This window comes from Drosophila biarmipes, chromosome 3R (genome assembly GCF_025231255.1).
Source record: "Drosophila biarmipes strain raj3 chromosome 3R, RU_DBia_V1.1, whole genome shotgun sequence".
Lineage (NCBI taxonomy): Eukaryota > Metazoa > Arthropoda > Insecta > Diptera > Drosophilidae > Drosophila > Drosophila biarmipes.
The window spans coordinates 6,897,162-6,922,687 of NC_066616.1; the positions used below are offsets into that span (position 1 = coordinate 6,897,162).

General features: G+C 40.7%; 2 protein-coding genes across 2 annotated transcripts; one reads left to right on the forward strand and one right to left on the reverse strand.

The window, feature by feature from the left end:
• Positions 1-589: 589 nt before the first annotated feature.
• On the forward strand, positions 590-1,562 carry LOC108027110 (uncharacterized). The gene is made up of 3 exons (XM_017098328.3): positions 590-1,042; positions 1,180-1,302; positions 1,380-1,562. Exons 1-3 carry the CDS (start codon positions 729-731, stop codon positions 1,513-1,515), a joined length of 573 nt encoding a protein of 190 aa, XP_016953817.1. The 5' UTR covers positions 590-728; the 3' UTR covers positions 1,516-1,562.
• Positions 1,563-16,927: 15,365 nt separating this feature from the next.
• Positions 16,928-17,916, reverse strand: LOC108027115 (uncharacterized). The gene is made up of 3 exons (XM_017098332.3): positions 17,435-17,916; positions 17,261-17,383; positions 16,928-17,201 (listed from the first exon to the last, which is right to left on the reverse strand). The coding sequence occupies exons 1-3, from the start codon at positions 17,740-17,742 to the stop codon at positions 17,057-17,059; spliced, it is 576 nt and encodes a 191-aa protein (XP_016953821.1). The 5' UTR covers positions 17,743-17,916; the 3' UTR covers positions 16,928-17,056.
• Positions 17,917-25,526: the final 7,610 nt, after the last annotated feature.

The window sequence follows — 25,526 nt, forward strand, 5'->3', positions numbered from 1 at the left end:
TGTGAGGCGCAATTGTTGCGAGTTTCACCGCGGGGGACACTGAGAGGATACTTGGAAAACGTTTTGCGATGCTATTGCCAGGCTTGTTTTTGCGAGGATCGTTAAGAGGTATATTGCGATCGTTACGAGGCATATTAGGGGGCTCCATTCGACGAAAGCTGCTCATTGCAATTCTTATTGCGAGGCTTTTCGAAGCGAGTTTATTGTGAGGCTTCTTGTGATGCTCGCGAGGCTTCTTAATAACATTTTTGGAAGAAATTTTGATTGGTTTCTTACTAGACTTTTTCTCTATGCTTTATTAAACGCTTTTTTACATTTTCGGCAAGACAAATTTTTAGGACTTAAATCTCGGATATCTCGGTTTTGGGTAGACTTTGCTTTTCAGTTTTGGAGATCTTACAAAGAGGCTGGCCAAAGCCAAGCCAATGTTAAATTTACTTTTAATGACTTGAATAAACAGAAAACAATTTGTTTGCGTTCATTTAAAAATGTTTTACTTATTGGGCTGCCGTTTACAGTAATTCCAACTAATTTACCTAATTCGTGTTTATCAACTTATTAAAAAGATTTGTAGTACTCTATGCCCCATATGGCATTCGTCATTGTAGCCTAGTCTGACATTCCTAGCCAGTTACACATTATCCCCATATTACACAAATATTCAATTAATTAAAAGCCAAACAGAATTCATCCACAGAGATAAAAGTCCATTATAAGAAACCTTCAAAATGAGCAAAGTAAGTGCGTCGAATGAGCGGAAAACAATGATTCAGGAAAAGAGAAAACTCATGGAAGACAAAAGGATGAGCATGGGAATGAGGTCCTTTTTCGCTTCCTTTATTGGGAGCAATTTTCGACTTAGCACAGAGCAACGGTACTCGTTTACAACCATGACAAGACGTCATAAGTTTGATAAGCATTTTATTGATGTTTACTTTAAAGTACCAGAAGATGAGGTATACGAGCCTATTTATCAAACCGTATTTGATGACGATAGGGACCCGGTGCTTGAACCCACATTCTCCAGACACCGCATACCTCTGTAAGTTTATAAATGGGTAACCTAAGCAGTGAAGTCAACAAACATTATTTTTCTAATCTAAATAATTCCTTTTAACACTAAATTCAATTCAAGAAGAATACCATTTTGAGTATACATCTTAGTATATATTATTTTAGGCAGATACGATGTCTAGAGCGCTACCACAGTTCAAAGAGAGAGTACTCCCAGCAGTTCAAGAGGGAAATTAAACTCCTGATCGACAATCAGCCGACCGCCGAAAATGCATGGCAATTCGTAAGGTAAATAAATGTGAATTGAATGAATTAATTAATTTTATGCTATCGTATTTACTATTTACAATTTCAATATTTTACAGGACGATGGCTTATACTTCGCTCTGGCCTCCGTTGCACACACGAAAAGAACTCAAGATGTTTGAAAAGGACTTTTGCAAGCTGTCTTCTGATGAGCAGCGTCGCTACGATAAAATAATGGCAACAAATTTTACATAAAATTTATACGTAGCGTTAAATAAATATTTTAAATATTTTTTATACACTGTAAAAAATCTTCACTCCTTGAGAATCAGAAAATATTAAAAAAGATGCAGATTGTACATCTTAAGACCATATTATCACATGCACCTAAACATTCTTAATAATAGGAGAAACCGTGCCCTGTATGGTGATCTTCATGACACACTGACTTACAAACATTTTCAGAACGAATTAATCCGACAAGCTTAGTCGAATTGGATACGATTTCGTATAGTTTCCATAGGAAATATAAAAAAAACTAGGACTATCGCTTTAGTCGATTGCCTCGAAAGGGAAATTAAGTTATATAAGCAGCAAAGCGATATTGTAAAGCGCCAACTCCCCGCTATTTCAGTATTTGTTATGTGGTCGGCAGACGGATTTAAGCGTTTTGGCTTTTTGTGGGCGTTAGAGCGCTAAAGTTTTTAGCGGATTGTGAGCGTTATATTGGCCGTGGCACCATGCTAAAAATAACTTGCGCTGCGTAGGAAGTTCTGCATTGCAAGTCCGACTCTTCTAGGTTTTGTACTCTTCGAGATCTCAGCGTTCATACGGACGGACGGACAGACAGGGCTAGATTGACTCGGCTAGTGATCCTGATTAAGAATATATATATACTTTGTGGGGTCGGAAACGCTTCCTAGCGAACCTCGTACACCAAACAGCCCAAAACTGTGGCGCCCACAGTTTTCAAGATAGAAAAAAAATGTAATTGAAATGTATTTGCCTCATCAATACCTATCGATTGACATATAAAAATGTGCCACGCACACTATAACGCCCACAAACCGCCTAAAACTGTTGCGGCTACAATTTTCATGAAAGAACAAATATATAGCTACAATGTATTTATCTCATCAATACCTATCGATTCATTTAAAGGTCCCCACGCCCACTTTACCGCCCACAAATGGCCAAATCGCTTAAGGGTGCGCGCACACTGGGGCGGTGCGGTGCGGCGTGGTGCGACGTAGTGCTGCGCGACGAGGCTTGAAGAATGCACACTCAAGCGAAGTCGTCACTACAGTCGATTTTATAATCGACATCTTTGTTTTCTTTTTTCTTATAATTCATTTTTTATTGCTTTATTAGAATCGTCAAACACAAAATGTAAATTCCACTCTACTTTGCTAGCTTTACAATAAAAAATGTCCAGCTCATCAGACGACGAAGTAGTATTTCTTCGTTAAAAAGATTGAGAGAATAAAGAATTTCGGCGCGGGTAACCCCGCTCGACTTCTTCTTCGAGCATTCACGCGGTGAAGCGCTGCAGCGCTCCGAGGCACGCCGCGTTAGTGTGCGGGCTTCCATTTAATTATTTACATAATTAAACCGCGCAGCACCGCGCCTCACCGCCCCAGTGTGCGAATTAAGTTTCTCATTAGTGATTTGATTAAAAAAATTTTTTTTTATTTATTAATCACTTAATCACTACTACAATTTTTTAATAGGTCGAACTTAGTTAATTCACTGCTCGTTTAATTTTACTCGATTTGTATTACTGCTCGATTCGGATCTCAAAAACGGACTGCCTGATCTCTAGTTCAATGATCAATAATCAAACCTCGGCTTAAGAGATTTTATCCCCAAAAATTAATAAAGAGAATGGCTCAAGAGAGTCGGAAAATAGGATGATGCAATTTGCCAATTAAATTTGAAGTCCAATCTTGGCCGGAAATTGGTGTTTACATTAGCGGAGTTTAAGGGACCGCTTTGGGGATCTTTTTGTTTACGTTAACGGACTCGGGGCTCGCTTTGGGGATCTTTTGTTTACGTTAGCGGACTGGATGTTTACAGCATCCGTTCGATTTGGGCTGCGTGAAATTGATCTGGGTGGGAATGATTCGGAGGCCTGGTTGAAAGAAATAGCTGACCACGGGTTTATCTCGGGTCTGTCAGAGTCGTTTGGAAATTGGCTCTCGGCTCAAAGTTGTTTATAAATTGGGTAAGAGCCCCTAAATAATGTGTCATATAACTCCCCCCATTCTAAATTGAATCGTCCCGATTCATTGGAACTGATGGGTATATTGAATGTAATTGTTGGGTTAATTCGACAATGATATTTTCTTCTAGGGTATTTTCATTGTCTGGTATATTATTTATTTCGTTATCTGAAATATTATTTTCTGTTTCAATTTCTATATGAATTTGCCATGGTTTGAATATTAAAAATTTTCTGAATTTGATAAATGTGAATATGATTAATATTAACGTAACTGGTATTTGAGTTTGTTTAATTTGAATAAATGGATTTAGTATGTTAATATTATCGAATGTGAGTTCCGAATCATTAGATATAATATATTCGGATACTAAAAAATCTGTATATTTTCGAGCTGTGATGTATTCCAATATCTTATTGTCTACATTGGTGTAGGAAATATTATTAATTTTAGTGGTGCCATTAAAAGTTATTAAATATGACCCATTTAAATGAGTGTCATTAACTGTATTTTCTCCGTTTACAAAAATGGCTCCATCTTGGATTACATCTACTTTTTTATTTTTTTCTCGGATTTTGATACAAAAGGATTTTTCTCCATTTAGTAATCTAGTGAAACAAGAGCCTTCTGGGTTAAGTGTGCAATAATTATTAAATATTTCTGTCTTAAAATTAGACATTACATGGTACTTATTTCTACATTTTGCGACGTGATTATCAATTAATAATTTTCCATCATTATGTGAAATGGATCTTGAATTGTAAACGTCACAACGATCGGTAATAATAGGGTATTTTATGTAAATTATAATAAGATCTTGATGCAAAGCGATTTTAAATTCAGATATATCTAAAAGGTCTGTTATAATTACAGGTCTATCTTCGTGCTTATAAATTTCTAGTAAATCATCATTGTTTAGAATTTTAGTATTAAATACATCAATTTTGGCAAGTGTAATTGTGTCCATTAAATTCATAAGATCGTAAGTAAGCAAACGCGGACGATATTTTCTAAGTGGAATTTCTTGATTTTTAAAGGCTGTTTTGAATTGTTCAGACAAAGATTTTATCTCTTTAAATATTTTAGAATTAATAACGAATTGATCGTTATTATTTTGTATTAAATCATCGATTTTATTTTGGACTGTTATGAAATCATCATGATCTGGTGTTCCCGCTATCCACTTCCATATGGTGCCTATTTCATTAATGCCTCTTTTTGATCTACTGGGTATAACTTGAGAGATAAGTATTTTGATAATTTCTAAATCGTGGGATATTTCCCAAAGAAAATTCTTGTTGTCGTGACCCTTTAGAAATTCTGTTTCAAGATTAATTATTTCTCTATAAAAACTTATATTAGTTATATGAAATAAATCTGCGTGTGATTCATAAATAAGAACATCTTTGGTATCCTTGTAAAGAAGGAAATCATGGTTCGTGTAATCCATAATTTCGGATTTGGTTGTTGCTACCAGCAATAATAAGTACATTATTGAAATCATTATCTGTAATTTGAAACAAGTTATTTAATATTATCTTTATGAATCGTAAGGTTTCTGTTATTTATAATAACTTTATTTGGGAGGTTTTCCTTAATTACTTGTTTTTTATCTCTAGAATTAAGCTTGTTCCTTTCCCCATGTTTCTATTGTTATATTGGGTGGAATATATTCCCTTAAGATTGATACTAAATTTTCTGGAGTGTCATACTCTATTATATGTCTAATATTTCCGAATACATTAATCGACTCATGTATTGTATACCTCCCCGTTGCTATTAGCAATTGTTGCTTAAACTGGTTTAAGGGTTTTCGGGTTTCTTGTATTACATTCTCAAAACTACTCTCTGCAGAATGCTGAGTATTTTGATCTGAGACCGATTCATTACTTTCCGTTAAATTATTTATTTGAATCCTAGATAAAGCGTCCGCAACAACATTTGTTGCTCCTGGCTTGTAAATAATTTTGGGAGAATAGCTTTCAATAAAGGAATACCACCTTTTCATCTCAATATTTGGATTTTTTTGAGAAATAGAAAATGAAAGAGGTTGATGATCAGTATAGATCTCGATGTTGTTAACCCCATATAAGTAATTTCGAAGATTTTTAAAAGCCCATACAATGGCTAAAAGTTCCTTTTTATTGGTTGCGTATAATTGTTCGGTTTTTGTCAGAGTTTTTGAAATAAATGTAATTGGTTTTCCTTCCTGAGAAAGAACAGCACCAATTGCTAAGTCTGAAGCGTCCGTTGTTAGAGTAATTTTTTTATTATAGTCTGGTTGTACTAGTTCTACTTGTGCAATTAAATTTTCTTTGAGCTCGTTAAAAGCTCTTACAGCTGAATCATCAAACTGTATTAAAGTTTTACGAATCAAAAAACTTTGCCGTTTTGGCCTTCTAAATATTTTGTTAGAGGTTTAGCTATCTTTGCGTAATTTTGCACAAATTTTCTGTAATATCCTGTAAGGCCTAGGAAGCTGCTAAGCTCTCGAATATTTTTAGGTATCGGATATTTTACGATAGTAGAAATTTTTTCGGGATCATCACATTGTGGGAAAAAACGTAACCGAGAAAATTGGTTTCTAATTTAAAGAACTTTGATTTTTCAATTGAAATTTTCATGTTTGCGTTCAGCAAAATTTTAATAATGAGAATTAAATCTTTGTAATCTTGTTCAATTGTTTTTGAAAATATAATTATGTCATCCATATAAACGTGACATGTTTTACCCACTTGTTCTCTTAAAATATCATCCATCGCTCGTTGGAATATTTTTGGAGCGTTGGTCAAACCGAAAGGCATTCTTAGGAATTCGTATTTCCCGTTGTTTATTGAAAATGATGTTTTCTGAATGTCTGGTTCATTCATGAGAATCTGATGAAATCCAGATTCCAAGTCAATTGTTGAAAAGTATTTGGCTTTTCCAAGATTTGACAAAATCACTGAAGTGTCCTGCATTGGATATCTATCTGGTATTGTATTTTCATTAAGTTTTTTATAATCAATTACGAGTCTGAGTTTTGGAGTTCCGTCTTCATTGAAACCCTTTTTTGGTACTACTAGTACTGGTGAATTATAAGGACTTCTACTTGGTCTTATAATTTTCTCATTTAACATTCGATTTATTTCAGAATTCACAAAATCTGAAGCTGATTGAGCATAAGGATATTGCTTGCTGTAAATGGCCCTATCATTTACGGTGTTTATTTCACCGCGGATATCTGTCCTAAATGGGATCTGCATATTTATTTTTGAATGCTCTTCATTAATAATATTTAATATTTCTTTCTCCAGATCTTTCCTTTGATCTGCAGATGATATTTTTATGTTGTTTATTTTTTGATTGTCGGATAGTTCAACGACGGCGTGTTCAGAATTTTTAAATTCCAAACTTTTATTTTTGTCGGATTTCTCAACGACGGCGCGTTCAGGATTTTTAATTCCCAAACATTTATTTTTGTCGGATATTTCAACGACGGCGTGTTCGGAATTTTTGAATTCCAAACTTTTGTTTTTGTCGGATTTTTCAACGACGGCGTTTTCAGGATTTGTATATCCCAAACTAGATTCGCTTTGATTACCCATTTCAGATTCGGATCTGATTTGAGCTTTTTCATCAAAGTATTTTTTTAGTATAAATTCTTTTAATGGAAGAATGGTGTTTTCTTCTGTTAAAGAATGTTGGTTTAATATGTTTCCATTATCATAATTTAATTTTTCTTCTATTCCATTATATTTAATTACTCCCTTAGCTGTATCAATTATCGCTCCTATTTTTTTTAATAGGTTATAGCCGACCAGTAAATCTGAGTCTAGCCCATCTATTTCATAAAAAGTATATCGCGTATCAAAAATAGTTATTATATGATAATATTTAATTATTGAATATCCATTCACTGTAGATACTCTTTTGTAGATTGGAAGCTCGTTCTTATTTTTATAAATTCCTGTTTTTATATAACACGAGGTTGCCCCAGTGTCAATTAATATTTTTAATTTTTTATTTATTTTTGAATCTTTTCTAATTAAGTAGGGTAAACCTACTCCTGACTTTTGTCTAAAAAATGGTTCTCCTCAATGTTATTTAATCTCATCGTCTTGTTAGCCGGTTGGTTAACAGTTCCAGTTGGTACCCTTTTATTTTGGGCTTGGCCTTGCTGAGTGTTCTGGGTCTCAAATTTTTTTGTTTGATCCCACTTGTTCTGACTATAATTATTATTTTGATATTTATTATAGCCTTGATTATAGCCGTTGTAAGCCTTATTCTGAACCTGGATAGACTCGTCTACCTCCATTGGTTCCGGATTATTTTGTGGCTGCCTATAAGTGTTCCACCGTTTTTGTTGGCTATTATTAAATCTACCCTGGTTCCAAGAATTATTTTTATTCTGATTATAATAACCGTAAGTATTTTTGTTCTGGTAGTTGTCATGATTAAATCTTAAATTATTATTGTTTCGCTGGTTACTATAAATATTGTTTTGCTGTCTAGTTTTGTGGTTGAAATGTGTTTGTCCATTTCCACTAGAGTTTGGCTCGCTATGTTTTCTCTGAGTAGTAGAAAAACTATTTGCGAAATGTGCCCTCATGTTGTTGCTTTCCAATTCCTGAACTATGACCATTGCATTTGGTAGGTCAGGTGGATTCATTGAGAAAATAGTATCTGAAATTTGGCCGTTGAGGCCGGTAATGAAAACTCTAAGAGCTGTCTTCCTATATTTCTCATTCATTTCCGCTGTTATAGGTTTGTTTCTACCGTAGGTCATAATAGTTTTATTAATTAGCAGAGTTAATTTTCTATTAACTGTACCATAATAATCCATTATGGATAATTTTCCCTGACTCAATACACTTAATTCCTGTTCAATAATGTGAATTGGTCGTTTGTCGCTAAAGACGAAGTCAAGTCTCGCCATTATGGCATCGAAATTTAATACCGTACCGTTATGGGTTAAGGCGTCGTTTGCCATTCCTGTTATTTTGTTTCGTAATATAGATAAGGCAGAATAAAATCCTTCACTCCCTCTGGTATATTGCCCCATGGCTACTTCTGCCGATTCTCTCCAGCTTACATATTTATCCTCTTCACCTTTATATTCCCCAACAGATTTGATAATCTCATAAGATGTGTCGCATTTTATATTCGGATCTACAATCTCTGTCTGATAATCCTCAACCGTTTTAATTTTGTGAGAAAGCTGCGATCTTAAGTTAACGATCTCCTCCTTTAATGGATTTAATTCAAGATTTACAATTTGCTTAATTAAATCTCCTACATTTAACATTGTGTTGTTTGTTATTGCCTGCTGGCTTGTATTTTCTTGTGGATTCATGTGGAGTCTAATATTATCGCTCACGAATCGTCCTTATTTTTTTCTCTTCTCGTTGTTGTTTTTCCTGTTGGGGTCGTCCTTATCCTGAATGATGATCCTGATTGGGGTCGTCCTTCTTTTTTTCTGTTTTTAAATTGTCTCGGGGTCTTCCTTCTTTAATTAGGTCTTCCTTCTATCCAATTTTTGGCAAGGGATTGCCCTTCAGCCTGTTTTCTTATAAAGTCTTTGTTGTTGATTTTGAAGATTTTTTTAAATTGTTTTTCACAATGTTTATTTTTTATTTAATTTTTTCTTTGAAAATTTTTTGTCGCTTTTTGTTTTTTATATTGTCCGAGCAGTGAATTTATGTTACGATCACTATTTTGTAGCTTGAGATTTTAAGGGGATTATTTCATTAATTAATTTCCACCTTAGTTATTTGATCAACACAAACTTTTTATTTATTCGTCGGTTGTATCGGGTTTTATTGGCCGCGCTAAATTCCTTTTTTCACTTTAAAACTTTTTTTGTTTTTATTTTAAAGCTTGTTCTTTTAGAATTTTTTAATCGCACGGCCCCACGTTGGGCGCCAATTAAGTTTCTCACTAGTGATTTGATTAAAAAAATTTATTTTTATTTATTAATCACTTAATCACTACTACAATTTTTTAATAGGTCGAACTTAGTTAATTCACTGCTCGTTTACTTTTACTCGATTTGTATTACTGCTCGATTCAGATCTCAAAAACGGACTGCCTGATCTCTAGTTCAATGATCAAAAATCAAACCTCGGCTTAAGAGATTTTATCCCCAAAAAGTAATAAAGAGAATGGCTCAAGAGAGTCGGAAAATAGGATGATGCAATTTGCCAATTAAATTTGAAGTCCAATCTTGGCCGGAAATTGGTGTTTACATTAGCGGAGTTTTACGTACCGCTTTGGGGATCTTTTTGTTTACGTTAACGGACTCGGGGCTCGCTTTGGGGATCTTTTGTTTACGTTAGCGGACTGGATGTTTACAGCATCCGTTCGATTTGGGCTGCGTGAAATTGATCTGGGTGGGAATGATTCGGAGGCCTGGTTGAAAGAAATCAGAGTCGTTTGGAAATTGGCTCTCGGCTCAAAGTTGTTTATAAATTGGGTAAGAGCCCCTAAATAATGTGTCATATAACTTGCGCGCACCTGGCCTGCCTGCCGACCAAAAAATTTTACTTAAATAGCGGATAGCGCTTTACAATATCGCTTTGCTGCTTATATATCTCTATTTCCCTTTTGCTCTTTTAAGCTGAGTAACGGGTATCTGATAGTCGAGGCACTCGACTATTGCGGTAATTTTTACTTTAAAGAATCAAAAACGTTTCGTACGTTTCCGATAAATATAGTGTACCCTTTTACTCTTGGAATAACCGGTATTATATCACCTATTTTTGTACCCGTTACTCGTGGAGTAAAAGGTTATACTAAATTCGTCGGAAAGTATGTAACAGGCAAAAGTAAGCGTTTCCGAACCCATAAAGTAAATATATTCTTGATCAGGATCACTACCCAAACTTGGCATGCAGATTCCAGGGCCTGCTGCGCAGCGCAAGTTTGTTTCAGCGAGGTGCCACGCCCACTCTGACGCCCAAGATCCGCGAAAATCTGTAGCTCCTACGGTTTTTATGATGGAAACAAAATTTTAACTGCAATATGTTTGCCTCATCAATACCTATCGACTCAACTAAAAAACCATGCGTACTCTAACGCCCACAAACGATTAAAACGCTTAAGTCTGTCTTCCGCCCACTTAACATCTACTGAATTAGCCGGTAGGTGGCGCCCTAAAATACCGCCTTGCTGCTTATATATGTCCATTTTCCTGGGTCCGAAAAGTCTCCCTCACTGAGTTGCAAGCTTCTGGCTAAATTCCTTCTGGGACAAGTATTACCCCTTTAAATGTAACTAACCGTAGGAACACGATTAACAAATTAAACAGTGTCAAATTTCCACAGCCAATCTCTGCTTGAATTTGTTGAATTTTTAGATAAAGTTATTAAATGAGGGTCCACTTATTACAAACACGTTGGAAGCCATTATTATACACATATATAGCAGAGTGTATTAGGATTTCAGTAAAAACTTGCACGCCGTGAAGGAGACGTTTCCGGCTTCATAAAGTATATATATTCTTGATCACCATTTCAGGCGAGTCGATCTAACCATGTCCGTCTGTCCGTCCGTTTCTACGCAAAGTTGTCTCTCAGTCTTAAAGGCAACGCGTTGAAACTTTTCTAAAAGTCTTCTTTCTGTTGCAGGTAGTTTAGAAGTCGGAGCCAGCCTGATCGGACAACTATATCTAATAGATCCCATAGGAGTAATCAAAAAACAAATTATATTTTTGGTATTTTTAATTTCCGTTTATGACCCTTCAATAATTACAATCCCACTGTATCTCAACATTGCCGAGTTAACTGGTAGTTCCCCACAATGCGTTGGTAACTACAATTGTGAGATAATTACTTATTTAAGGAACGTCGGATTGTACATGTTTTTTTGAAACACCGGCGATTACAAATCAATTTAATCATAAATATTGAAGAGTATAGTTTTCCGGTCGGCAAAATTAGTTGCTTGTTTTCTTTTCACCGCAAGAAACTTTCGCCAACCCCGGCCAAAAAGAAATAAAGAGAAAATTTCCCAGCCCAGCCGAGCTCTTTGGCCATGTGTGTGAAATGGCGCAGCAAAAGCAAAAACAACGTTGCTAAATGCTGGCGAGCGAAAAACTTGTAATTCAATTTTGAGGGCCAACTTTGCCAAAATGCAAGCCAAATGTAATTAACACGCACACGGACACTCGCCCAGGCGTTGGCCCGCTGCAGTGGAGTGGCAAAACGACTTGTACACCTGCCAGACGGGCAGATAGCTGCTCCCACGCCACATCCCCAGCTGACCCAGTCCGACTCGACCCTTCCGAACCCATTCAACCCAAATCAACACCCCGTCCCCAGCAACAGCCCCATCGCCACTCCTTCCGGCTGCCGTCGATTGGCATGGAGTGCGTCCGCAATCGCACTCTAACTCTGGGACTGTGCGAAGTGCTGCTCGGCGGGCGGCGATGGCAATGGCCAAGTGGGAGGCGGCCTCCGTCAGTTACAGGCTTAATTGAGTTGTGTTCGCAGCATTTAAAATGGCCAACAGCGCTAACGATCCGCCCAGCCTTACCATGGCAGAAAAACCACTGCGAGCATGGCATGCACAAATATACGTTTCCATAAATTAGCAAAGTGTCAAAAAAACTATTAAATTACCTTTCGCAGCACAAATGCATTAGGCTTTTTAGACATGTAAACACAGTGGGCCGTTTAGTTCTGATTTTATTTCCGAAGAGCAAACCTCAAACGTCGTTTAAATATGTGGCTTGGTCAAGGGTACTAGTTTAATTGCACATTTTTTACCATTTTCAGCCGGAAACTTCCCACGGTACTACCGACGCAGCGCCAGAACACCAAATTGGATTAAATGCCGACGATTTGCCGGCGAATACTTGCCCCTCCTGCTGCGCCGAAAACAAAATTTAAGCTAAAGTGGCCAAAATGAAATGTAGTGCTGCGCGGCATGAAAGTGAAAGGTATTTTAGAACAAACTGCAAGTTGTTGCTCGCAAAAACCAGACTGCGGCAACAAACGCATAAATCTAAAGCACTTTTTAGCAAAGAGAGAACGACTATCGGGCAAATTCGGTGATTGATGAGTTGGGCGAGCGTTACGCATACGCCATGTGGGCCGGCAAAAACTTGCAATAATTTCATTTAACATGCATGGCGACCGGCAAGCTGGCAAACTGTCACAACTCGAACTCTAGCCCCACCCCGACCCCAAACCGATACCGAGTCCCCAGAATGATTCCCGATTTTTGCGCAATTTATGACTCGGCCTGGGCGCACTCGTCACAAATGCCAAAGTCGATTTCGCGGACTCTCGCGTGCTTTGAAATGGCTCTCGATGGTTGCAAAACCTATGCATTTTGGAATATTTGCGTGGGGCGGAGGGCGGGAGCGCTTAAGGAGACGGAAATTTAGTTGTGTTGGCCAACAATCGAGTATTGGAAATCCATTTTGCCGGTCTACGCTGGCGATGTGAATGCGAATGCGAATGCTGCACATTTGATTACTGCTGTGGGCGGCGTCGAGGGCCGCGGGGCGGCTAATGCGATTTGCGCCTGCCCTGCTGATTGTTACCGCCGATTCGGGCTCGGCCACATCATTTGCCGTTCGCAGTTGCATTTGCCTTTTTCCAACGACATTATTTACTTAGCATTTGCATTTCCAATTTTGCATGCTGTGCATTGGCAATTGCCGGGGCAAACACACACGAGAGGCCAGAGGACGGTTGATTTTTACGGCCGCTGATTGTGCTCCTATTATGTTTATTTGCTCCCGAATAATGAATGGCACAATTAACTCGAAATGGCAATCAAAACGGGCCAAGCCAGTGACCTTTCCCGGCCGAAATGTGTCTGCAGGACCCCCATCTGGCCGGCTGAGACGGAAAATCACAAACAAGCTGCCAATCAGACGGCAAAGGGCTTAGAATGCCCTCATGGAGAGGCAAAGTGACCCCTTCTGGCCGAAAGTTTTTACTTTTAGCTGGGAAAATTAAATTTGTCGCTTCTGGTTTTTTCTGGAACAAAATAAAAGTGGAACTTGCATTCTCAGCCATTCTGCAGGCCACTCAAATAGAATGCCTGAAAATATTCTAAAAGCATTTTCAGCAGTTTGCCAAACATGGGAAATTTAAAACTCGTTCGATGCCGGAACTATGGGCTCAGGCCTCCTCGTTGCAACCGCACTGGTACTGGCAAAATGTTTGATTAAATTTCATCCTCGAGAGCAGAACTGTGCGGTTCCTCATAAGCATACAGGCCCTTTGCCCCAGCCTGGGCTCAAAAGTTTCGAATCATTTGGGCTAAAATATGGCCTCCAGGTAAATGCGATGATGAGGCAATTTATTCGTGTTTATTTTTGGCATTCGTCCTGCCCCGACCTCTTTTCACTTCTTTGTCGATATTTTACAGGAGCCTGCCCCAGCCCTCGAACCACTGAGATGATTAAGTGTTCGCTGGCGGGGGGCGAGTATTAATAAACTTGTGGCACACACAGGTTTCCACCTCCACTGTGGGCGGCAAAAAACGGTGTGTTTGTGTGTTCGTGTGGCAAGGAATGACCACCGAGCCGCAGAAACGGCTTGTAAAGGGAGCGACAATATAATTTAAATTTATTTAACAACCGACTTGTTAAAATCGTAAACGGAGAGGGATGGCTCGCCAGCAAGTACACACACACTGCGCTGTGCGGTGGAAATTGCACCACAACAGCATTAAGTAGCTCATTAAATTTCCTTAGCCAACAGAACACAACGCAAACAAGCCACTGGCAGACCACTGACTTTTCGTTTTATTTGTAAGTAGGAAATATTATAGTAGAAAAACGGCGCCGAAAGAAATGAAATCGCCGGAGAGGGCGGATGAGGGCGTGGGGCGTGGCGGCGGTCTGCCGCAAAGCGGACGAGCTGTAAAAAACCCCGTAAGTGTATTTTTATTGCGTATAAAATGCATTTTGCAATGCCACACAAAACTCAAGTGGTGTGCGTTCTGAGCGGAAGTTACGACCAGCGGACTAGGACCTCAAACACCCGCACACAGACACCCGCCTGGGAGTGCGCCGAGAAATCTTGATGTCGGAGGTTATGGACTACGAAGTAGGGGAAATCGTTGGAAATTTCGTACTCTCACTGCACTTTTAAAAGAATATTCATTTGGAGGGGGCACTCAGGCGGAAGCTATCATAAGGGGCAGCAATATTTAAATATTTATTGGGCACCGACTTAATACCCGAGTCAATAAATACATGATTTTACCGGGCTATTCAGTGTTCCAATCCAGCACTTTCACAATGTATCAAAAGAATCGTAAAATAATTTATATTTATTCTAAGGATCTGGTCGAAACACTGTAAATGCTGTCCTGACAACTGGCCACGATCGCTGTGAACCAACAACAGAACCCGCCACTCAGAGAAGTACATTACTTACACCCGAGTCCCAGGACTTAATCATACTTTCCCAGGGCAAACTTCTCCAGCCAGTGCAAACACCCCAGTCAAGAAAAACAAACGAGTTGGCAAGCAATGATTGCTCAGCATCGCTACTTGTTGTTAAGTATATTGCACAAACAAACAACATTCATTACTCCAGTGAGAGGTTTTGCGCGGGGAATGGGGCAGAAATGAGGGATCGTTTATGTGAATGCTGGGAAAGTGGCTGTGCAGCGGTAAAATCGGAGGTATTGCCGAAAGGTTAAGGCCAAGCTGTGTCGGTGATGGAATCGCGTTTCGCACCTCGCTCAAGTTCGGTGCTCGCCCAAGAGGGCGCTGCCCTCTGCGAAAGGGTCATAAATTCGCCAAAGGTTATCCCTTGGCTCTGACTTATGGTAATCATGTTCAGTGAATAAAAGAAACGACTATCCGTTTCGAATGATTTATAAAATAGCCATTTCTCAAAGAGTAATCATTAAATATCGGCGATATGAGTCCTTACTTAAGCTATTTAGCTGAGTGAGTAGTCCAGTCCCATTCAAGCCGTGGTTATGCGGTGCGTATGAGTAATAAAATCCGAGCCCCACGATGGGCAGCTTGCGGCTTTAAGTTATGCATAAGTTCTCCTTTTTCCTTTCCAGCTCTATTAATTATAATTTTTTTCTGCGGCTATTCTGGCAACATATGTATGGACGGGCACGGACGAGGGTGTCGGCCAAACATTTTTAAAATTATATATAAAAGAGCGAGCAGACAGCGACACGGACACGGATACCGACACGCTCACATGTGCCGGAAATTGGCGCACACCTTGCAGCCATGCAGTGGCAGGAGTTTTTCCATAAGCATCATAAAACCGGACTGACCGGCGATGGTCGGGCCATTGGATATGCGGCGGGGCGGTGGGGCTTGAAAAGGGGCTGGGGCAGCTCAGCATGCGGAAATTATAATTTATAGCTGTGAGCTGCGGATGCCAGGGCTTCCACTGTGATTTTTACCCGTGCGAGGGCCCTTCTCCTCGACTCGGGCAGACTTTAAAATCGCTGGAACTTCGGCATTAATTGAAGTTGGCCATCGGGGCTGAAAGTCCACTCAAGCATGAATCATAGTCTGTGGCTCCTCCCGAGTGTCGGAGTGGATCGCTGGCAAAGAAAGTGTCCGTTTTTGTTAGCGCCGGGTGCTGAGGGAATTGGAGTGGAATAGAGTTTAAAGCGGGCTTGAGCCTTCACCGTTTAGCCAATGATTAAAACATCGCACTCTAATGCCCATAAATTGTTAAGCCACATTGAAAACAAATGTTTAATTCAATGACAGGCCTGACTGCATTCACAGCTCCGATTTCGTGTTGCGGAGCCTTTGCAAATTACTTTCAGCTGAGCAATTATTCAGCAGTGTTTATTTTAATGGCCCGGGCAAAAAACAAACAATAAATTGAAAGGGTATTTTATTAATTTTAAAGAATGAACACAGCCAAGGGCATAACTGATTTAAAGAGCCAATATACACGGCGTTCCAGCCATTGTTCACTGCGTAAATATTTGTTGAGTTGACCTTTTTCAGGTGTTTACTCGGCGCAAACAAAACTCGACTCAACGGCTAAAAAATGGCCATAAAATAGCTTTTGACAAATGACGTACTTCCTGTCAACGCACACAGTCCCACATGCGCACATTCGTCCTTATCGGAAAATTGTGAAAAGAGGTCGAAACAATTGCAGCGCGCTTTAACATGTAAATGCTCACATAGTTAAACAGTTGAACAATAAAATAACTCATTGTTTGAATTTATTTATGGATGCTTCTCAAATATTTAATATGCACAAACGACCGATTGTTGAAATGTAATTTAGCGGAAAAATGAAAACAGATGCGGATTTTATTCAACACTATTTAGTTTACTGCCCGTGGCGATTAAGCTTTTCAATGGGCAACATCTAATTAAATTTAAATAAGTTGATATGAAACAAATTTCCTTACAGATCGGACTGCCCGAACTCCGTAGCCAACCAATTTTTGGCTAATTAATTTCACAACCGGAAAATAAAACGGATTTAATTGCATAATTAACTTTATGGGTTGTATATTTTTTTCAAAAACTAATTTTGCCGAGAATAATTGCAAAAATAAATGTGCTAATTAAACCATTTGCCAAATGCAATAAAAAGCGACATTTACTTTGCAATTGGATAGGTCTAGCAAAAGGGACCTAGGTTGCTTTTCAGGAGGTGGTCGACACGGCGCTTTTGCTTTGGAGTCAGTTGGAAAAATTTGGAAACAAAGATTTTCAGTTCCTGCTTCGTATGCAGAGGGGGCCAACGTGTTTTATAGCAGAGGATGCTGGAAGGCGAAGAAAATCCAGGTAAGCACCGAGAGCTCGTGTCAAACCTCAAACTTACTTCCTCAGGAAAAATTGGTCGCAGATATTGCGTTGACTGACAATCAAGTGGTCCATTTCCCGCAGGAGCTGCTGGTTATACTCTTCCTTGGCATCCAGATACCGCACCAAGCAACTAAGATCGCTGTAGGCAATGCGTTTAGAGAGTATAACACCATAAATACTTAGGACCGACTAGTGGAACTGCTTCATGTCATAGCTGGGGTGCAAGCTCACGTCGGCATGGTCGCGGAACGCGGTTCTCGGCGTGCACCACTCGTCCAGTTCACTGAGGCACTTGGACTCGTAGCGGGAACTCAGTCCCCCCAGCGAGATCTGCGAGTAGGACTTGACCTTGGTCAGGTAATGCTCCACCTTCTGGGCGTCGCCTTGGGTCCTGGCCACCAACTTCTGGCTGGGCCGGCTGACGGGAATATTCCTTCCCCGCAGGACATCCGCCACTGAGGTGTTGGAACCCACGGATCCCATCATCGATCCCGGCATATTGCAAATTGTTCACTACTTTACGGAAATTTCAGCGCTGGCAGACAAATGGGTTTGAGTTGTTTTAAATGGCATACTTAAGCGGGCCACAATGAGTGCTTTAATAAATGTGCCGCATAGCTGTCGCTGTCAACGGTATCCGTGTCCTCGGGGACTGGTGTTAATTAATAAAAGCGAAAATAGCCGGGAATATCATGCGGATTTATCAAACAGTATCTGGAAACAGGACAGGCTGCTGCGTTCTATTTACAGAGCCATTCACATTGGCATTTCAAAAATCATTCATTAATTTTTTAACTCAACAATCAGGCTGGCGCCCAGAGGCGTGGAATAAGAGCCAAAAAAATCTCTGTAAAAATATCACATGCAATTAATGCAGGCAATATGCGTGCAATTATGGTCGATGGCATTTATTGTGAGTATTTTCACCAGTGCATTTGAAAAAGAGTTTCGAAATCAGAAGTTTCCTGTAAAATTTCTGTGCGTTTTAAATGATCTTTAATTGCTAGAAGCTTGTATAATAGGCTGGAAGGGCATTTTTGACTAGCTATAAACATATTTTGTCATCCTTCTGATAGCTAGGTAACGTGCACCTAAATCCACCCAAATGTGTACCCATTAGCCAGGTGCGTAGGAAAATGAAGTTCAAAAGATTCCGCACATTTTCGCACCATTAAATATGCATTCACGCATTTAATTTAATTTTTTGAACCGCACCGGGTGGACGGAGCCGAACAGAGCCATCAGCCGGACCACAGAAGTGGCTCATTGAAGGGGAAGGGGGAATAGGAGCTGCCGCCGACAGGAGACCTGGCCGGTGTTTGCCCAGCAAAAACATGGCCAAAATGCCGTGTCTATTAGGAGCACATTTAACCAAAGCCCGGGCTCCAGCACGTGTGCAATGAAAACAAACGAGGCCATTATTGTTACACTTTCTTTGGCAACCAGGCCGCAGAGCCCGTTAATGATGTGTTATGGACTCGAGAGGCCGGCCTAGGCGATCCCCGAACTTTGGCCAGGCAGCCTCTGAATTGAACTCTAATTGCACATAATGAATTGCACACATTAGGTCAACGAACAGCCGGCTCGGACTGCCACAAGGAGCCTAATGGAAATGCAATGAACTATTTATGGCCAATTGGCCGGCTGAAGTTTGATCACGCACACGTGTTATTAAAGCAAAGATTTCCCAGTTTCCCTTTAAAGTGGCTGCCCACAGTCTGCGGGAGTTGTCCCTGGCCTCCTGGCCAACGAAGTTCAGGCCGCCACAAAATTGACAGCCCTCCCCACAGCGGGTAATGACAAAACACTGACTAAAATGTTAACAGCAAATCCAATTTATTACACCGGAGGCCGGCGACGGACATTAATTAGCAAACGGGACACGTAAAAGGTATTAAATGCAAACTCAATCTCCCAGCAGGGAGACTATAAAACAGCCGAGTGGTTGATCAAATCTGATGATACAGCGCCAGGCATTTGGGACGCATCGAAATCACCACTACAGTGGATATATCTGCGGAAAATTGCCTCCGACTTTGCACCTTTAATGGGCGCACTTAAAGCCTGCTGATTTCATTCCCCAGAAATATGTCGACGCATTGATTATGCCAATATAGATGTCATCATAAAAAGCACTCGAGCAATAAACATTAAAGCTGACGGCGAGTGCAAGGGTAAACCGCAGTTAATGCCAAATGCTAGGGGATTACGGGCGTAATTATACGGCGATCTGACATGACATCCGGACCGGAGTGAAAATTGATTTCGGACTGCACAGTCCATTAACGAATTAAGTTTACTTAGCACTCTGCCAATATTTTAAAAACACATGCATATGTACATGCGGCAGCTGTTTCACTGCGTTACTACGGACTCAGGGCCGTCGCAAAGTAAAACAATTTCACTTATGCACAAGTATTTCACTTTGTCACACAATTCATTCTAAGCTCTCGCTCCAGCGTCCCCAATCCAGCAATCCAGCAATCCAGATATAATCTCTGTCAAACCCGCACACATTTGCACAGATGTTTGCACAACTCAACTGAGACTTAAGAGATTTTGCAGCTTCCTCCATTGTTCCTGGGTTCTTGGTCAACTTTTAATTTATTTGATTACTGCGAAATTGCGCACCTCTTCTCTAGCCGAGGCAGCACCAGGATGACTTCGGTGTAGTTTTGCAGGCAATTAATTTCGGCCCTGGCTCCGAGCTTACTCACATCAAGGCGGACATATTTTAATTTGATGAAGACCTAATAGGGATTCGAGCATATGTTTGCAGCAAAACTTGTGGCAGGGAAAAACTTTGAATGCAAATCAGTTGGCATATGGCTCGACTCGCACGACAAGCGACGGCGTTTCGGACGAGGCCTTCCACTGCTCAAGACTCCGCCCTGGTGAGCACTAAATAATCTGACGGATTCGGGTCGAAGGCAGTCGGTGGAACACCGCCCCACATTCCCCGAGTCATCAGGTTAATTCAATTTGAGTTGTAAGCAAATTTCGCACAAATTAAATGCACAAACTTTTGCCATTGACAGACACACACGCCAACCAAGAGCAATAAATTTCCAAAGTGTTTATGTAAACGACCCGATTGTTGCGGAGGAACAGAGAACGAAAGCCATCGTCTGGCTGCACTTTGTCACCAGGCATGCGGAACATAATGCCGATTTTTTCGCCTGGAAAATGGCAGGGCGATAATAAATCTTCCGCTTGGAACAAATCACAGCAATTCCATTATATACACATTTAATGATGTTGCCAGCCAAAGCCGCCAAATCCGAATCCAAATCCAAAGCAACGAGCCAGAGACAATTACTTGCAGCCCGCGAGCGTTTTCCGCGGCTTCTAAACAGAGAGAGAAATATAAGTCCTGCAATTTTCAAGACCAAGAGGAGGCCCTTTCAGTTCCTTTGAAAAATGACTTCTTGATAAATAGGTAGGTAGTAGGTAGACAAACTAGTCATTGTTAGGCATATCAGCTCGTTTATTTTTGTTCTGTATGTTAAAGGTAAATCATATTTTCAGAAAATAAAAGTGGCCTATTTAGGTTTTGTATCTCAATGATTACCTTGAATATTTATGTTTAAATTTATTTATAATAATTTCTTTTAGTGTTTAGGGTGCAAATGTCTCTCTGGTCCTCAGCGAGTGCAGCAACATGGCCAAGTTGTTAAAATAATCACAAGAAGTAGCCGCCCTGCCCAGGCAATCTCCCTGGGCAGAAAGGAGAAACATTAAGGGTTTTCCGAGCCAGAGACAAAGTTGCAGTGCAGCTTGCCACTGCGATTATTTTTAATTAGTAAAATTTCTTTATGCATCGACAGTGGCAGAAAGGTAACGCACAGTCTTTCATTAATTAGAGCCCGCCGCAAAGTGTGCAGCGCTTTTCGCCGCCCTCCGCTCCACCAACTCACTGAAAAAGTGAAAACTGGAGTAACACCCACATGTGGGCACTAAACTTTCGCCACCTGCCTAGCCTCAACGTCATCACCTTGCTTTATATTTACCCATAAATCTGCAACGAAATAGAACAGCCGGCAAAAAGACAGAGCGACGAAAGAGGACGGCGACAGAGTTTTCCCCCGGGAAACATACTTCCCACCGAAGCTGCTTATTAGCTTTGACATTCGAGTGCGATGCACTCTGGCCAGAGGTGTTTCGCTTGATGTTCTGCAATCTTCTTTTTATCATCCGCATATACATCATTTTTTAGGGGCCGCATAAAACATGACGCAGCCGGAGATGGAGGACAGCATAATTTATTACCCGCTCTCATGCAATTTTTTAAAGTTTTGCCAACAGTGGACCTTTGTAATATCCGCTGCTTCCGGCGAGTTTGGGTGAGTTTGTGAAAATTTATAAAATTTATGCAGTTGTCTAAACGAATTCGTTGTATTCCTAAGTTGAAAATATTATGTTGCATACTTTTACCCACCTACAGAGTGATTTAATCTGAAACCGCTTAAAAGTCTTTTGTATTCATTGTATTTCTAAGTTGAACATATTATGTTGCATACTTTAAGTATGCTGTCTTCTGTATCCTAAATAGTCATAAAAGTAATGTAAGTTAATTATTTTTTCCTCCATTTTCATAAAGCTTGGAAGCATTTAATTTTAAATAAACTATGTTGATAGATGACTTAAAAAAGTGTGCATTTTATAAATGTTTCGCTACACCATCTCTCAGATAGTAAGGTAGCTACCTCGTACTTTAATATTTTAAAAGCTCTTATCCCTGCTTGGCTCTGTCAGCAATATTTTGGTAAAACGTCGTATGGAAATACATAGTTGTCCAGAAGTTTTCGGATAAAAGTATCGTGTCCGCCGACCCAAATGCGACAAGTTATGTCCGACTTTTGAGCTTTGCTGGAATTTGGTCTTGGCCTGCAGCGGCATAACCCCGAGCCAGGCTTCGAGTGGCCAGCTAACCGAAAAATATCATAAAACTTTTCAACTTTTCCATTTCACTAAATGTGTATGGGATGCGGGCCAAAAGATGGGTGGCAGCTTCTGGGCTCTGTCAAAATGGCGCTCGCTCACGTTGCGTTGTTGACCGCATCACGCTCCAGAGCATAAAGCAATTACAGCGCCGTGCATTGAATCCTGGCGCTCCTTCAGATACTCGAGTCCTGCTGCACGCACCTCCCGGCGGCACTTTGATTTATGAAATTTTCCGAGCATCAGCCCCGGCCCTTTACAGCAGCCAGCAGCCAGCAGCCAGCGTCCTCAATGGGTTTGGGCGAGGGTTCGGGGCGGAAGATTTGATTTCCAGTCAGTCATTGACTTGACTTGACTTGGCTAACCAACTTTTCGACGCCACCGGCATGTGTGCCTGCACGGCGGAAGACAAAATGAGCTTAAGAGTATTAGGCATTCCTTGATTCCGGTGACGCCAAAATTGGATTGACCACATGAGTTAAACACAAAATCATATTTACAAGGACTGTACTACGTATCCACTATTTCCAAGACAATGCTTAAACGGAAAACTTTGTTAATACTTTTCAAATAAAATAGATTTTAATGTATCAAAAATAAAGTTTGGCTTAGATATATGGTTAATATATATTTTAGCAATAATCAATAATAAATATTAAATTTGAAAAGCACTGCTAGGATTTTAAAAACATATACAAACATATATTTCTTCAGTATTGCAGTTATACATTTATATTTTTAGCCAATCAATGTGGAAATGTATTCTGTTTTCCTAGCGACAACCTGCAGTCTATCGAATGCGACCCGCTGCATGCCCCATTGCTCCGCGACTTTTTGGGGGCAACCGGAAAAGTTTCGGTTGCACTTGGCCGCTGTCTATGCAGCTCGGAAAAGTGGCTTAGACTGTCGACACAAAACTTCGGTGAGTCCCGGCTTAAATCTTGTCAATTCCTATTTTCGTCTTTTTCCTGTGGGCGAGAGTGTGTGCTGCTGGTTTTCGTATATTTCGCACAAGTGACAATAAAGTTTTTAGTTTTGGCTGAGAGTGCGTGACGAGTTTTTGCCATTAGCCAGAGTCGAGGGAACTTTTTGGTTTATAGAGAGAGCGGCGAGCTGCCTGTTAATGAAGCCATAATGAGTCTTCTTTGAAACTTGCACGAAATAATGGCCAGGCTCGTAAACAAATCGAAACGCAGAAAACTCCCATTCGGCGAGGCAATTTTAGAGGATTTATTTGGACCACCTTCCGCGGCTGCGGGGAATTGCTTTTCCACTTTTCCACTTTTCCGCCACTAATCACAAGTGCCCAATCATCTTTATTGCTCGACTCGAGCCCGAGCTCAAATAGCGCCTGTCGAAGCCAAACAAGGATACTGAGTACAAGGACACGGATTTGGGGCTTGCGAACCTCTCAAATTGCTGCCGTCAAAGCCGCTGAAATTCGTTTGCGGGACGAAATTCACTTGCGATTGTTCGGCAGAAGCGCTGTTGATGTGGCCGGGTGTTTTGGGTGGGGTTTAGCTGGAGCAGCCATCGGTGAAAGTCCCGTGAAAGCCGCAGCACACACTCGCGGAGCCAAGGACAAGCCCGCCGAGGAAAGGTGCAAACCAGGCAGGATAAACAAAAACACGTTGCGTTTCGCCGAAAAGAAAGGAAAACATTGGCAGCTTTCAACCGAGGAAGCAGGCAAGAGCCTGCCCCAAGGGAGAAGTCGAAACCCTAGCCCGAAAAAAACCGCCAAATCGAATCCACAAAAAATGCTAATTTTATGTCGGGCTCTTGTGCGTCAGTGGGCCGTCGCAGTCCATAATGTACAATGTTGGCCAGCAAATTGGGCTAAACATGACTGTCTATGCGGCACGTACATTGGCATTATCTATAATCCATTAGGAGCGCGCAGGCAGAATCAATTGCAGGCACTTGACACACGAATAAATGGCTTTTAAACTGACACCGAAATAAATTAAATAATAAAAATCTCAACAATGCCTCGGGATTTGTTTTGCGCCAGTGCCGTACAATCTCGAATGTTTCTACTTCGGAGCAAGGCGACTTACGTTTGATTCCAGCTCCCTTAGAATTTCCGTAGCCCAAATCCAGCCTGTTTCACACAGATACAGAGACTGCCTACGATCTGCATGTTTTTGCACTCCATCCGCCGCAGGCTGAGCCCAACTAATTTGGTTTTTCTGTTTTCTCAGCTCCTCCCCTCTGCAGAGTACATCTAAATTCCAAATTCCCGCAACAACCGACTAAGCATCTGAATCCACTCGGAACAAGGAGCCAAACTAGTTATGCATTAAGTTTAGCCGGCTGGGCATTCGGACATGCGAAAGCCAAATGCCAATTACCACGAAAGCGCCATTGAGTAAGCCATTTAAGTGCGGAGGGCCAACAGCAGCTCCCCAGTGCGACTGCGAGTCTGTCGGGGATCCAGACCCAGAAATCCCCGCAGACTGGGTCATTCCGGGGGCACGTGCGGGGGAAATTACTTAATGCGGTCATTAGTTCGGCGCATTTGGCCAACTGGATTCGACAGGGTGCGATGTCTGCACTACTCAATGTGGCTGCACAACAAGGAAGAGCCCTTAAAATGCTTGCACTCCACAAAGGTAGAAGACAAGGAAAAGAACTGCTAAATAAAAATACGATTTCAATTATAATCTAAGCACTTACATATAACAACATTGTTCTTATTAATAGGAGTGTTTTCAGAAAATATTTGTGTATTTGCATAATTGTAATAATTGTGAGTGACACATAAATACTAAAAGCTAAGAACTAATTATGAGTTTTAAAGCTTTCCCTGTATTCATCTCCTGACAGTCTGAGCCCGAGTGAGACTGCACTTTATCTGCAATGCAAGGAGAACTCAGTTGGAATGAACTTTTATTTTTAGTTGGGAAAAGTATGGATTATGAGTTTGTTAAACGCTTTTAATGCTTAATTCCCACGTGTCAATTGCTTGGCACCCGCACCGTACTGAAAATTCAACGAGTGGAGGAAAGCCCTAGATGGTGGCATACATTTAAAAACCGGGAGCTTAGGAGGGACAATCCAGCAGATTACCAACCTGAAAGTTTGGACTGGTAGGCGGGGAAAGATGCGGACGGGGACGGGTCCCGGTAAGCACGAATCCGCGAGCAAATGCGCGAATGATAAAAACTAAACATGTCCATGGCTTGGTGTTTTGTTTTCCGACCCCGAAAATTCTCCCAGATGGCTGTTGGCATCAGAAGCGTGCCTGGAGCTCAATTTAAGCATTTACGGTGACCCCCTTGACATCTGGAAATGTAAACGGTCCTGGAGATGCAGTAAATTATGCCAAATTCATTCTGTAG